The sequence below is a fragment of the Helianthus annuus genome, chromosome 14 (genome assembly GCF_002127325.2).
Source record: "Helianthus annuus cultivar XRQ/B chromosome 14, HanXRQr2.0-SUNRISE, whole genome shotgun sequence".
Lineage (NCBI taxonomy): Eukaryota > Viridiplantae > Streptophyta > Magnoliopsida > Asterales > Asteraceae > Helianthus > Helianthus annuus.
In genome coordinates, this window is record NC_035446.2 from 173,179,130 (window position 1) to 173,190,943 (window position 11,814).

Consider the following 11,814-nt stretch of genomic DNA (forward strand, 5'->3'; position numbering starts at 1 on the left):
TTACGTATTACCTGATGTTGGATAATCAGCAGAAAAAAAAGAAAAGAAACATTTTGGTAAAAAATATTAAATATACAAGAGATAAGCTAAATATTATGATTTAATATTATTATTTCATTGGAGTGTAAAACAGGATAATGAGATCCTTTATTAGAAATATGATTCTAAATATACCATGTATAAAAAAATATATATGTTCTACATGTATTGAATAAATCATTTTAACGAAACTGTTGATTAAATAAATATTTTTATTTTAATATGTGATTATCAGTTATCCTTATCCTTATCATCAAAATATAAAAACAATTAAAACTACCAATTAAATAAAATATTTATCTTTATAAATATTTAAAACGCTCATATATTTTTTTAGATTTAAATAATTAATATATGATTATAAAAATTAATATATTATTATCAGTTATCTTTGTCTTTATCATTAAAATCTTTTCTATAAATTTTAAATTTAATATTATCAATAATTGATTTTTCATAATAAATATTTAGAAAAAATAATTAAGACTGACTCATAGAACACCATGTGTCCCTAACATGGTTTCTTTTATTATATTTATAGATTAGATGAATTCCCTCCCAAAATCATCCTTCACTAAACCAATGAATGTCACATAAGCAAAGTTGTTCCACCATCCAATGACACATGACCCAAATCATCTCATTTATTACTATATATAGATATAGATATAGATATAGATTCGTTTTTTCGATTCTCGCAATACTTTGAGTTTTCATAATAAGCAAAATTACACAAATAAATATGTGTACTTCTATGTTCTCTTATTAGAGAAAACTGATACGATAGGAATTCAATGATGATAAGTTAAACTGTTAAACAAAAAATAATAAGAAGACTAGCGTTACACGGTTAAATATGAATCAGCCTCATAACATAATAGGAAGGAAGGGGGCAAGTGCCCCTAGTATTTGAGGTCAATCTCTCTTCTCTTATGATTTTATGTAAACATAACTATAGGATTTTCTAAAGTATCACATTTTAATATTTACCCCTTAGTTGATGGCTTATGAAATCTGGATGGTGATTTAAAAGAAAAAGGAAAAGAAAATAAAGGTTTAATTGAAGGAGATAGGCGTGGCCAGCCTGTTGGTTGTCTTGGAGAGCAAGACATAATTGGGTTTAACTAGGGTTTCTCTCAAACTGCAACTGCAACTTTGACAATGAGTCGGCTGTTGAGATCGATGAACGCACTCAGATCACTCAACCAAACGCCGAACGCACTCAGATCACTAAACCAAACGCCGATTCGAGCAGCAATCTCAACTTCATCTTCCCTGGTCAAGCATCGCCCCCCCTCCTTGGTCCGCCATTTCCGCGCCTCTCGCGATCCTAGTAACAGGTAGGTGACTCCTCCTTCCTGGTGGTTATGATGCTGTATGTATTTAGTTTGTTTAATTTTAGCTTTGTTAATTATTGACAACAAGTTATGAAGCTCCACCGCCTGTTAATTGGGGCGTCCGGATAGTACCGGAGAAGAAGGCTTTTGTGATTGAAAGGTTTGGAAAGTACGCTAAGACTCTGGAACCTGGGATTCACCTCTTGATTCCTCTCGTTGACAAAATTGCCTACGTCCATTCTCTTAAAGAGGAGGCCATTCCTGTCCCTGATCAATCCGCCATTACCAAGGACAATGTCAGCATCTTGATAGACGGAGTCCTCTATGTTAAGGTACCTAGCCCCTCACAACTATTTCTACTGTTCCACGTTTACACTTCCTATCTTTCCCTGCTGCAGATCGTCGACCCTAAGCTGGCTTCATATGGAGTTGAGAATCCCCTTTACGCCGTCATTCAGCTTGCCCAGACCACTATGCGCAGTGAGCTTGGCAAGATCACTCTTGATAAAACCTTTGAAGAAAGGGACACCTTGAATGAAAAGATAGTGGTTCGTTTCTCTATCTTATTATTATTATTCCTTTAGTCATCTCAATCGTAATTGTCGTAAGCTGATTGAAAACAATATATGCTTTAAGGTATGTTGGTTTAGCTTTAGGACCTCTAGGAAAGCATACTACAACCAATGGGATCATATCTAGTTGGAAGGCCATGATTATGTTCTCGACATTTCCTAACACTTCAATTTTGTGAAATCAACAATCATGTAAACCACCTAAAAGTAGGCTTCTTACTGCAATGAGGTTATTTTCATATCCTGTATCCTCTAATGTTTATATATAAATCAGTCTCAGAGCTTGTATATGTCTCTCTTTTGGTACTAGCAACTCTCTAACTTATTTGTGCTCAAACTTAATTAGGATGTAACGAGAAAAGTGGTTCCTATATCTTACATTGTTGTGAGGGTTGACATATAATGGTTTAAATCTAGGCTGCCAATATAAGAGAAGAGAAAGGTAGGGGTTTAACTTGCATCAAAGATGTATAACAGTTCTGTTTCCCTCTGTTTTTAATTGCCGCCATTTAACTTTTCACACTACAATTGCCGCTATTTTACAGTGTATAACTGAGGTAAGTGAACAGTTTTTTCCGGCTTTTTATAATTGGCGCCATTAACTTTTCACACTATAATTATTACCCATCCCATGTTACCTATTAATGAAAGATCTATTTTATACTTTTTTATATATGTGATACGTGTACCAGACTACAGTGGTAAGCCATAGGATACACCGTACCATGTACCGAATTAGCGTTCCCAAATGAACCTACCCCCCAACGTACCGATTTTTAGAAAAGCACGACCTGCGTACCGGTTTTCGTACCGCGTACCGGAGCGTACCGCGTTCCATGTGACTGGGAAATACCCAGAGCTAGTTTACAGACTCAGAATGAACGAATAGTATAGAGAGGTTTAGAAAAGCCAGTCAGGAAGGCTTGTGATAGAAACCAGAACTCTAATTATATTAAAACAAGATAGTCAAGAGGGCTTAGTATCCGAATTCAGACCACAATACAAATAATAATAACCAAGGCACTTAAACCTAAACAAGACTTGGATATATAAACTCTAAATCTAATCAGCCGTTTTGCTCCCACAGTCCCACTTCCCCACCTCCTGAATTTTAAGTCACTTCCGACACCCAGCATTAACTTGGTTTGCCCTGACCCGTTTGATCCAGCTTTTGGTTCGTATCAACACTACCTGCCTGGAGAAACAACTTGTTCTCAAGTCGAATCCAAACGTCTCGAGGGGAGTTCTGCGGACTGGTATAAAAATCCATGTATGGTGACCCCACCAATGGACGTGGTAGGTCGCTGTGGCATCCGGTTGTCAGTTGTAGCGATGCGTTTGGTAGCACAGGAGTTGCCGGAAAGTAGCTGAAGCCGGCATCCATTGCTATCCCTTGTAACTTGTATGTCCGTTCATCAATTGAGAAGATCAAGAATATGGGAAGTCGGCCCTAATTTTTTTTTCTACGCAGAAGTGGATTAGGCATGTTTCTATATCTAACGTTTCTTGTTCCCAAAGTTGTAAACCCTTTATCAGTTATTACATGTAGATGTTAGGGCCATTGTAGTTTCTTGAGCACCTAAATAAAAGAGTATTAGTTGCAGTCGTGGACGTAGGTCACGCCATGTAAATTCTTTTGCTTGGGTTTCTCTTTTCTTTTTAGTGCGTTTGTGTGCATCAGTTCCAGCCCTAACAAGGAGGTGGTTGGACTCTTGAGAATAGGAAAGCTTGTACTAGGTTATCTCCTGTTAAAGATATGGATGATGTCATGGATGATTTTCCAACACAAATACACTACGGTGACTCATGGTGCTATGCTTATGCAGCATTTTATAGGAATTCTGAATCACTGAACATTGTTAATACCTTCACACTACAAATTATGTCAACTTAACATTTGAAGAGACTTTTGTTGCATGCTATACACCTGTATTTTCTTTTAACTGTATGGTCCACCATTTTCATTTCAGGAAAGTTTGTTGTGTTTCTTCTTATTATAATTATCGTAAAAAGAGTTGGAGTTTTGCTGTCAATGTGGGCAAAATGAATGGCTTTAGCAATGTGCTTTTTTTGCAGATAGCAATCAATGAAGCTGCAAAAGACTGGGGACTGCAATGTCTTCGTTATGAAATAAGTAAATTTATTCATCAATTAATCAGACATACTGTTGAGTGCTGAGTTTATAGTTTAGGATGAAACTTTGTTACTGGTAGTTGGAGCTCATAGTAATGTTTTGTTTTGTATGTAGGGGATATATCTCCTCCACGTGGTGTGAAAGCTGCTATGGAGATGCAGGCTGAAGCAGAGCGTAAAAAGAGAGCCCAGATTCTTGAGTCGGAAGGTAACACTTCATCTCATCTGTATGTTTCTCTTGAGGACCATCGTTTTTACCTGAACAGTCTATATATTGCATACCTTGTCACTAATAGAGAGAACCTGATACATGACTTTTTCTATGCAATTGATACGGGAATGGAGGTAGTTTGTCGAGCATAAATGTTTTTCTGTTGTAATATTCAGGAGAAAGACAGGCGCACATTAACATTGCTGATGGAAAGAAGAGCTCGATGATGTTGGAAGCTCAGGGTAAGTTATGTAAAAAACTGATCTTTCCAAAAAAATCACCAAACACCACGTTGAAGGTCATAAGAGAAAGACACAAAACTGTTTTAAGAAGCAAGAAAACTCCTTAATGTGGAAATTTTTCTTGCTTTTGTATGTATGAATTCAGGAGAAGCAGAGGCTATATTGGCTAGAGCTCAAGCAACAAACAAAGGAATTGCATTGGTTTCTCAAGCTCTCAAAGAAAATGGAGGAGTTGAGGTAAGCTCAGATCATTAGTAGTATCTGCCACTTTAAAAAGGAAACGAGGTTGTCTGTCTGGTGTGAACATATATTGAAGCTGAATGATGAGTTGTGTTTGCAGGCAGCAAGCTTGCGTGTGGCAGAACAATACATCAATGCTTTTGGAAACGTGGCGAAGGAGGTGAGTGGTTGATAATCAAAGTTCCATCGTTAAATAATTTGGCCTTCTTAATACATACATCAACTTTTCTTTTCTTTTGGTTTTTTTGTTGTAGAGCACAACGCTGTTACTCCCTATGAGTGCTTCAAACCCTGCTAGCATGATGGCCCAGGCTCTCAACATATACAAAAGCTTAATTGGTCAGGATCCCGCAAAAACCGCCCTCCCCGACTCCACACCCCCAGCCCCAGCCTCAATCCAGTCAGATAGCAAGGAGACCCACTCCAGCCCTGTTTTTTCCCTTCAAGACAAAAGAAAGAACTGACCAATTTACTTTACTCTAGGGAGCTACTTGAACTCGGCCTAAGGTGATTTTGCATATAGTTGGTCAATTGGATTGGAAGACATTTTCTTTGGGTCTTTTATCAATAAATGAACAAGTTGATTACATCATCTTCAAAGAGTGGATTACTAAAATCCATTGCCTAAAATTGTTCTGTTCATCTAAAATGCCTCACCTTCTTGCTTTAAAATATAATGCTTGTTTATCTATACCTGGATTAGTGGTTAAAATGATATTCTTCTTATGTTATTGTTTGCCGGCTGGTGAGTTTCGAGAGCCAGCCAAGATCCATGTTCAGCCTAAAAATCCTAGAAACAAATGCATTTTACATATTGTTATATATCTTAAACATAAATGTGGCATTTCCCACTGACACCCCTCCACTTTTACACTTTACACTTTTATTCCCTCTCTCCTCAACATTTATAATTTGCTTCTTTAACCCTTTAACTTTTGTAAATTGGCATTTATCACTAACTTGGTTATATTTGCGTGATGTTTTAGAAATTGTGTTTGCTTTTTTTTTTTTTTTAAATTTCTATGCATCGGGTTTTAGCTAGTTTACATATAAACTAAGTAGAATTTATAAGAAAGTAGTCATGTGAAAATTAAAAGAACAAGTGAAAAAGGTGGTAACACTCACTTCTATCATGAGCCCATTCACGCCAAAAGGGGCTAACGCCCCTTGAGGGCGGTTTATAATAGGCGTCTAGTCAGCACTAACTTTATCCTAATCCCATTACACCCAACCTTAGGCAGTGCACTTACTCTTCTATGTAATGTAATGATAAGTTTTAACTAAGGCTTAAAAAAAAATTGGTAGTCTGGTAAATTAACTAAAGTATTTACAGAAAACCTAACTTTGTTGAAGGTTCCTGTTTTGGTTTTTTGTATTTTTTTTCCTTTGCATTTGGTCTGTTTATAAAATAGGCGTAATTTCCGATATATAACACTTTACAAGATCCATAAACCAATTTTTTTTTTCTTTTGAAAATTTTTAAATATGTATACATCTACTTGGGTGAAGATACAATAGAAAGTTTATTTTGCTAGGAAGGCTAGTAAGTGATCTTGACCATCCATTTAGTTAATCAAGGGCTAAGATTAAATGATGGAAATTAAAGGGAAGAAAAGAGGCGCGTGGGTTTGTTTAGGGGTATTCTGGTCAATCCAAGCCAATAGTTTTTCTCTCCTCCAATTTCCCCCCTCCATTTTTTAAATATTACTAACTCTTTCATACGACATTATTTTTTATAAAAATTGCACCAAAAAACGAGCGTTTTTTTTATCTTTAAAACGAGTATACTATTGTTATATTTTCAAAAAAAAAAATTAAAACCCAGTTGCGTAAAACGCAATAGAAAAACCCTCAGTTACGTAAAACGCAATGAAAAAAAAAAACCTAAAAAATGACATTTTCTAAAACGCAATGGACCAAAAACACAAAGAAATGTCTTTTTTGTAAAACGCAATGGCCAGAAAACACAAAGAAATGTCTTATTTCTAAAACGCAATAGCTAAAAACTCAAAAGAAATTGTATTTTCTAAAACGCAATGGACTAAAAACACATAAAAATGTGTTTTACCTAAAACGCAATGCACAAAAAACACAAAGAAATGTCATTTTTGTAAAACGCAATGGCCAAAAAACACAAAGAAATGTCTTATTTCTAAAACGCAATAGCCTAAAAACTCAAAAAAAAATTGTACTTTCTAAAACGCAATGGACTAAAAACACATAAAAATGTGTTTTTACCTAAAACGCAATGCACCAAAAACACAAACAAATGTCTTATTTCTAAAACGCAATGGCCAGAAAACACTTAAAATGTCTGTTTTCTAAAACGCAATGGACTGAAAACACTTAAAAATGACTCATTCTAAAACGCAATTGACTAAAAAACAAAAGAAATTGTTCTCTGTAAAACGCAATGGACTGAAAACACCTAAAAAAGTGTTTTACCTAAAACGCAATGCACCAAAAACACTTCAAGAATGTGTTTTTCTAAAACGCAATGTTCAGAAAACAAATAAAAATGTTTTAGTTCTAAAACGCAATTGCCTAAAAACACCAAAGAAAGTGTTCTCTCTAAAACGCATTGAACCATGACAATAGTTTTGTCTGTGCTGTGAATTGTCTGTGCTGTGAACTGTCTGAACCAATGCAGTTTACGAATGCAGTTTCCAGAGGCAATTTACAGAAAATTAATTTTTCTGATGCATTTTTATTACAACAATTTAATCGAAAAAGAATTTTTCCGAGCTAACCCCAGCCAGGGGCTCTGCCCCTTGGACCCCGCCAGGGGCTGCCGCCCCTGGGACCCCGCTACCAGGGGCGCTGCCCCCGGACCCCCCGCCAAGATCGTAAAACGCAATGACTAAATCAAAAACCCAGATCGTAAAAATGAAATTAAAGAATTTCTTACATGGATCGAAGTAATTTCTTCAACAATTGACGAATTTTGAATGATTGAAACACTTATCAGCGCTCGAATCGAACGGATCGAGTGATTATCTTCAAAATCACTGGAAAAACGAGATTTTGTATGAAATTAAACTGGGTTTTCTTCAAAAAAGCTGAAGAACACGTTGATCGGGTGTTAGAATCATTGAATGGTGATGAAAATCGCACTATTGAGATAGAAAGTGAAGAAATGGTTGAAGATGGTGGGTTTTGAAAATAGTGGGTTTTAAAGTTAATGGGTTTTGAAAAGGAAGATGAAAGAGTTGGATTGACTAAAATACCCTTTTTCTTTATTTTAAATGTTGACACATGTCCTAATCCTATTGCTTCCTACACTTCCTAGCCAAAATAAACTTCCTATTTGATCTTTTCCCACATCTACTTATTTTTTTTTATTGAAGTTTAATATTATAAAAATGTTATTTCAAATTTTATATATTGTTAGAAAATTTAAAAGAAGTAGCAGGTTATATCTTTATTCACCTCCTACTTAATAAAAATTTTAATTACCTAACAAGGGTATATTAATATTTAAATGGGTCAATAATCAATATCATTTCGGACTCACAGTGGCACAAACTTTAATGGTATTGACCTGATGTTAAGGGTGTAAGGAGCACTCCTCTAAGAGGGACAGAGTCCCCTCTCTTACGCATAACCAATCCTCGTGTGCCACGTCAACTCCCCTCTTAAACTCCTCTCACACCCTAAATTGATGGCGGCACTCCCCTCTTAGGTGACTTGGTTTTTTATTTAAAAAAAAAAAAATTCATTGGTTGATTGAATGGACCCCACCTTCTCTCTCCTCTCCTCTCTTCGGTGCCTCCTCACCGCCTTGGCTCCCCGTTTTTGGCTCCCCGCTGCACAGGCAGCACCTCACCGTTCGGTGAGATCGGTCCCCGCATGGGGTCACCGATTGTGCCCCGGCCAGCCTAAGAAATAAAGGGATTGGTTGCTGTGGAGTTAAAATCAACCCATACATTCAACTTTAGGTTAGGATGAGTATTATTTTTGTAGTTGATGGGTTAAGTCGAGTTAACAAGAATTGTTAAATGGGTCAAGATGAGTAACTTTAGAAAATAACAGAATAACATGTGGGTTAGGATGAGCTTTCTGGGTAAACTAAACCCTAAAAGTCTAAAACTACGCATTCTTTTTTTCTCTCATCTCCCACGCCCAAATCACCCAGATCACCACCATCCTACAACCTCCATTCCACCACTTCTGCTACGACCATCGCCCAAATAAGCAAAACCCATCCTAACCCATTACCCAAACCTGCCAAACCCTAATGTGTAGTGATAAACTGTTTAATAACAGAGGCCATAAACTTCATCAATAGTCACGTACGGAATCAAGGTGAATATGTTTATATATGGTTCAAACAGCAATCACCTGACGATTCCTGGTGTTCTTCTAGGTTCTTAGGCTGGGTGTGTGGTATAAAGGCTTTATAGTGTCACGTCAGAGCCACGTATTCACCACATAAGCGAGGGGCTTTATCATTAACTTGCACGATGAAACAAGAAAAATGTTGCACAGTGTAAAGGTGGTGCAGACTAGGTACTCATATCAGAGCTGAGATTTGAAAATGTTGAAGACAAATGTTTGTAATTCTTTAAAGATAAATAAGGAACGATGCAAATGTCAGAACAAATAACACATTTCGTTTACAGGTATTCATAAATTCCAACTGCAGAGAGAATCAGGGATCTTATCCCAACTTCTTGTTTCAGTTGGTCTTCAAGTTAAGTGTTAATTAAAATGAAATGAAATGAAATGATGATTTGTATATCATCATTTTAAGTAGAGAATGAATGATTTGTGGTATCTCCAAGCTAAACATGGTGATCAAGAATTCAACTCATACCTCACCTTCTAGATGAATGAAAAACAACCACAACAAGATATCATGTGTCAAGTGCGTATAAAAGAATCCTACAATCATACAAATAAACACTAACCAATCAATCTAATGCTTAGCCTTTTCCTTTTTTCTTCTCTTAAAAAACAATCAGGCAGGCAGGCAGGGGTTACATCATTTCTTTGCCTTGGTTTTCTTTGCCACCGGAGCTTTCTTTTTAGTAACCTTCTTTGCTACCGGCTTTTTCACGGCTGTTTTACCCTTCTTTTTTGTTGTTTCCTGAAATCATCCACACATGTTTATGCTACAGCCATTGCTAGTCAAAGTAAAAGCAAAAAAGACATACAGATTTTCCTTTGCTTTTCCCATTGCTTTGCGGCTCACCACCCTCGTTCTCATCCGTTTGACGCTGCGCAGCATGCTTATCACCTTCATCTTCAGAGTCAAATGAGAAACCCTCCAGAGTTCCTACTCAAAAAGAAAAAAAGTAAGCAAGGGAAGGAAATAGCAAGTGCAAGCCAGAACGTCAAAAGCAAACCCTGCTGACCTTCAACCATGGTTTCAGCTTCATAAACATTTGATTGTGGCTTCAGCTGAATGAAATCATTCATTATTGCTTCTATCTGTTATCCAGAGATTTAACCTTTGAAACATGTGCATAATCTCATAGATAAAACATATATTGAAAATCAGACCTTAGCTTCTGACTGGCCAAAGCTAACCTGAAGAGGAAGAAGAAGAAGCATGAATATGCATGCAAGAGAGATGTTGTCATGTCATGACTAGTTCCAAGATCATGGAGGTACTTACAACACAAAAAGTTCGTGAAGGCAGTATAGTTGTTTTGTAGATAGTTCCTAAAACAATCAAAATAAAGAGATAATAGTATCGTTTATTTATTTATTGAAACCAGTACTAGGTGCAATGCATAATACCTTTCAAATCCAAAAGCATATCTTGATTCCCAGATGGGGAATCTGAAATAACCACCCTCCCAACAGAACCCAAATCACCACTTAGATCTATAGATTCACCTTCGCACTCCACAAGCACCTGCAAACACAAGAATTGTTGACAACAGTTGTTTCTGGCAAGTTAACCGCCTAATACTTACCTTTGAACGTTGGACTTTATCAGCAAGCAGCAAAGGCAACCTTGAAGATGAAATCTGCAATGCAAGCATATGATAATACTACTAGTGTAATGAAAAAGAAAAGCGATTTACAGTGGACAAGTAGCAATTTTGATTACATAAGGTCCGGTTTGCTGCTTCTTATCAGTTGTTTCTAAAGCCTTGTGATCATCATTCTCTGTAGCAATAATGTAAAGAAACAAGTCAAGTCTAAGTCAACTGCAACGAGGGTTTTTTTTTAATCTTAGTATTTATTTACCTTGTAGCCGCGAAGCTGAAGTTTCTTCTTCTTCCACCTTTGGGAGTTGAGCTTCATGCTGCTCCTCCTCCTCCTCCTCCTCCCAAGTTTTAGTTTCCTGTTCACATACATACAGAGAATTAGAAACTAAGAGTAACAAAGAAGCTTTGAAATGAATAAGAATAGTGATACTTTTGGGGACTTCCTGACGACAGAGCTTATGGGAAGTTGATCATCATCATCATCAGCAGCAGCAGCAGCATCGGAAGAGGAGGAGGAGGATAGTGCCCAAATTGATGTTGTTGGTGGTGCCTGCCAACAGATCAGATTTCAAAATCAGTAATTACAACTGACTGATGCGTAGCAAACTACAATTTCAGTATCGTAAATCCAAACCTCCACATTACGAAGCCAGTCTGGAGAATATTCTCTCGACGAGCTGCTCATTTTTCCTCCTTCTTCAAAACCCTAAACACCACACCACACTGCACCTACAAAACAAACTCTTTTTTTCTTTTATTCACTAAATTACCTTAACTCTAAATAAACTTATTTTACTAAAATTCTTATTTTCAATTGATTTTCCATTACACGAGTTTAAAAAAAATAAAAAATAAAAACCCTCTTATCTACACTATCTATACTAGGGTATTTTAAGATATCCAAAAAAATAAAAACTTTCCCCCTTTTATTTATAGAAAGACCTCTAAAATAAAGGTAGTTTGGTGTTTTAAATACTATTTATTTTTTAGACCCTAAACTTATTACACTTAAATCCCTAAAGTTTTAACAAAATTATAGATGATTAGTTACAATTCATCCCTCCACAACAAACTTATAATTTTTTTATGTTTTCTTGA

At 36.3% G+C, this 11,814-nt stretch overlaps 2 protein-coding genes across 3 annotated transcripts; one reads left to right on the forward strand and one right to left on the reverse strand.

Annotated features, from left to right (window-relative positions):
• Positions 1–1,097: 1,097 nt before the first annotated feature.
• Positions 1,098–5,465, forward strand: LOC110937337 (stomatin-like protein 2, mitochondrial). 2 transcript variants are annotated; one of them, XM_035983614.1, is made up of 10 exons: positions 1,102–1,245; positions 1,276–1,379; positions 1,465–1,708; positions 1,775–1,924; positions 4,025–4,082; positions 4,197–4,289; positions 4,469–4,534; positions 4,680–4,771; positions 4,875–4,934; positions 5,029–5,465. In XM_035983614.1, exons 1-10 carry the CDS (start codon positions 1,201–1,203, stop codon positions 5,236–5,238), a joined length of 1,122 nt encoding a protein of 373 aa, XP_035839507.1. In that variant the 5' UTR covers positions 1,102–1,200; the 3' UTR covers positions 5,239–5,465. The 2 variants fall into 2 exon arrangements, with proteins under 2 accessions (XP_022035431.1, XP_035839507.1); XM_022179739.2 differs by having other exon boundaries at positions 1,098–1,379.
• Positions 5,466–9,490: 4,025 nt separating this feature from the next.
• Positions 9,491–11,502, reverse strand: LOC110937339 (DNA-binding protein BIN4). The gene is made up of 11 exons (XM_022179740.2): positions 11,351–11,502; positions 11,147–11,266; positions 10,976–11,072; positions 10,836–10,894; positions 10,699–10,752; positions 10,520–10,637; positions 10,395–10,441; positions 10,280–10,306; positions 10,132–10,207; positions 9,931–10,052; positions 9,491–9,863 (listed from the first exon to the last, which is right to left on the reverse strand). Exons 1-11 carry the CDS (start codon positions 11,399–11,401, stop codon positions 9,759–9,761), a joined length of 876 nt encoding a protein of 291 aa, XP_022035432.1. The 5' UTR covers positions 11,402–11,502; the 3' UTR covers positions 9,491–9,758.
• Between the last annotated feature and the right edge of the window lie 312 nt (positions 11,503–11,814).

Coding starts and splice junctions, on each gene's coding strand:
- LOC110937337 (XM_022179739.2), top strand. CDS start 1,201: ATGAGTCGGCTGTTGAGATCGATGAACGCACTCAGATCACTCAACCAA. Junction 1,925..4,024: donor CCTTGAATGAAAAGATAGTG/GTTCGTTTCTCT, acceptor CTTTTTTTGCAG/ATAGCAATCAATGAAGCTGC. Junction 4,290..4,468: donor CCAGATTCTTGAGTCGGAAG/GTAACACTTCAT, acceptor TGTAATATTCAG/GAGAAAGACAGGCGCACATT.
- LOC110937339 (XM_022179740.2), bottom strand. CDS start 11,401: ATGAGCAGCTCGTCGAGAGAATATTCTCCAGACTGGCTTCGTAATGTG. Junction 11,073..11,146: donor TCGTCAGGAAGTCCCCAAAA/GTATCACTATTC, acceptor GTATGTGAACAG/GAAACTAAAACTTGGGAGGA. Junction 10,053..10,131: donor AGCTGAAACCATGGTTGAAG/GTCAGCAGGGTT, acceptor CTTTTTGAGTAG/GAACTCTGGAGGGTTTCTCA.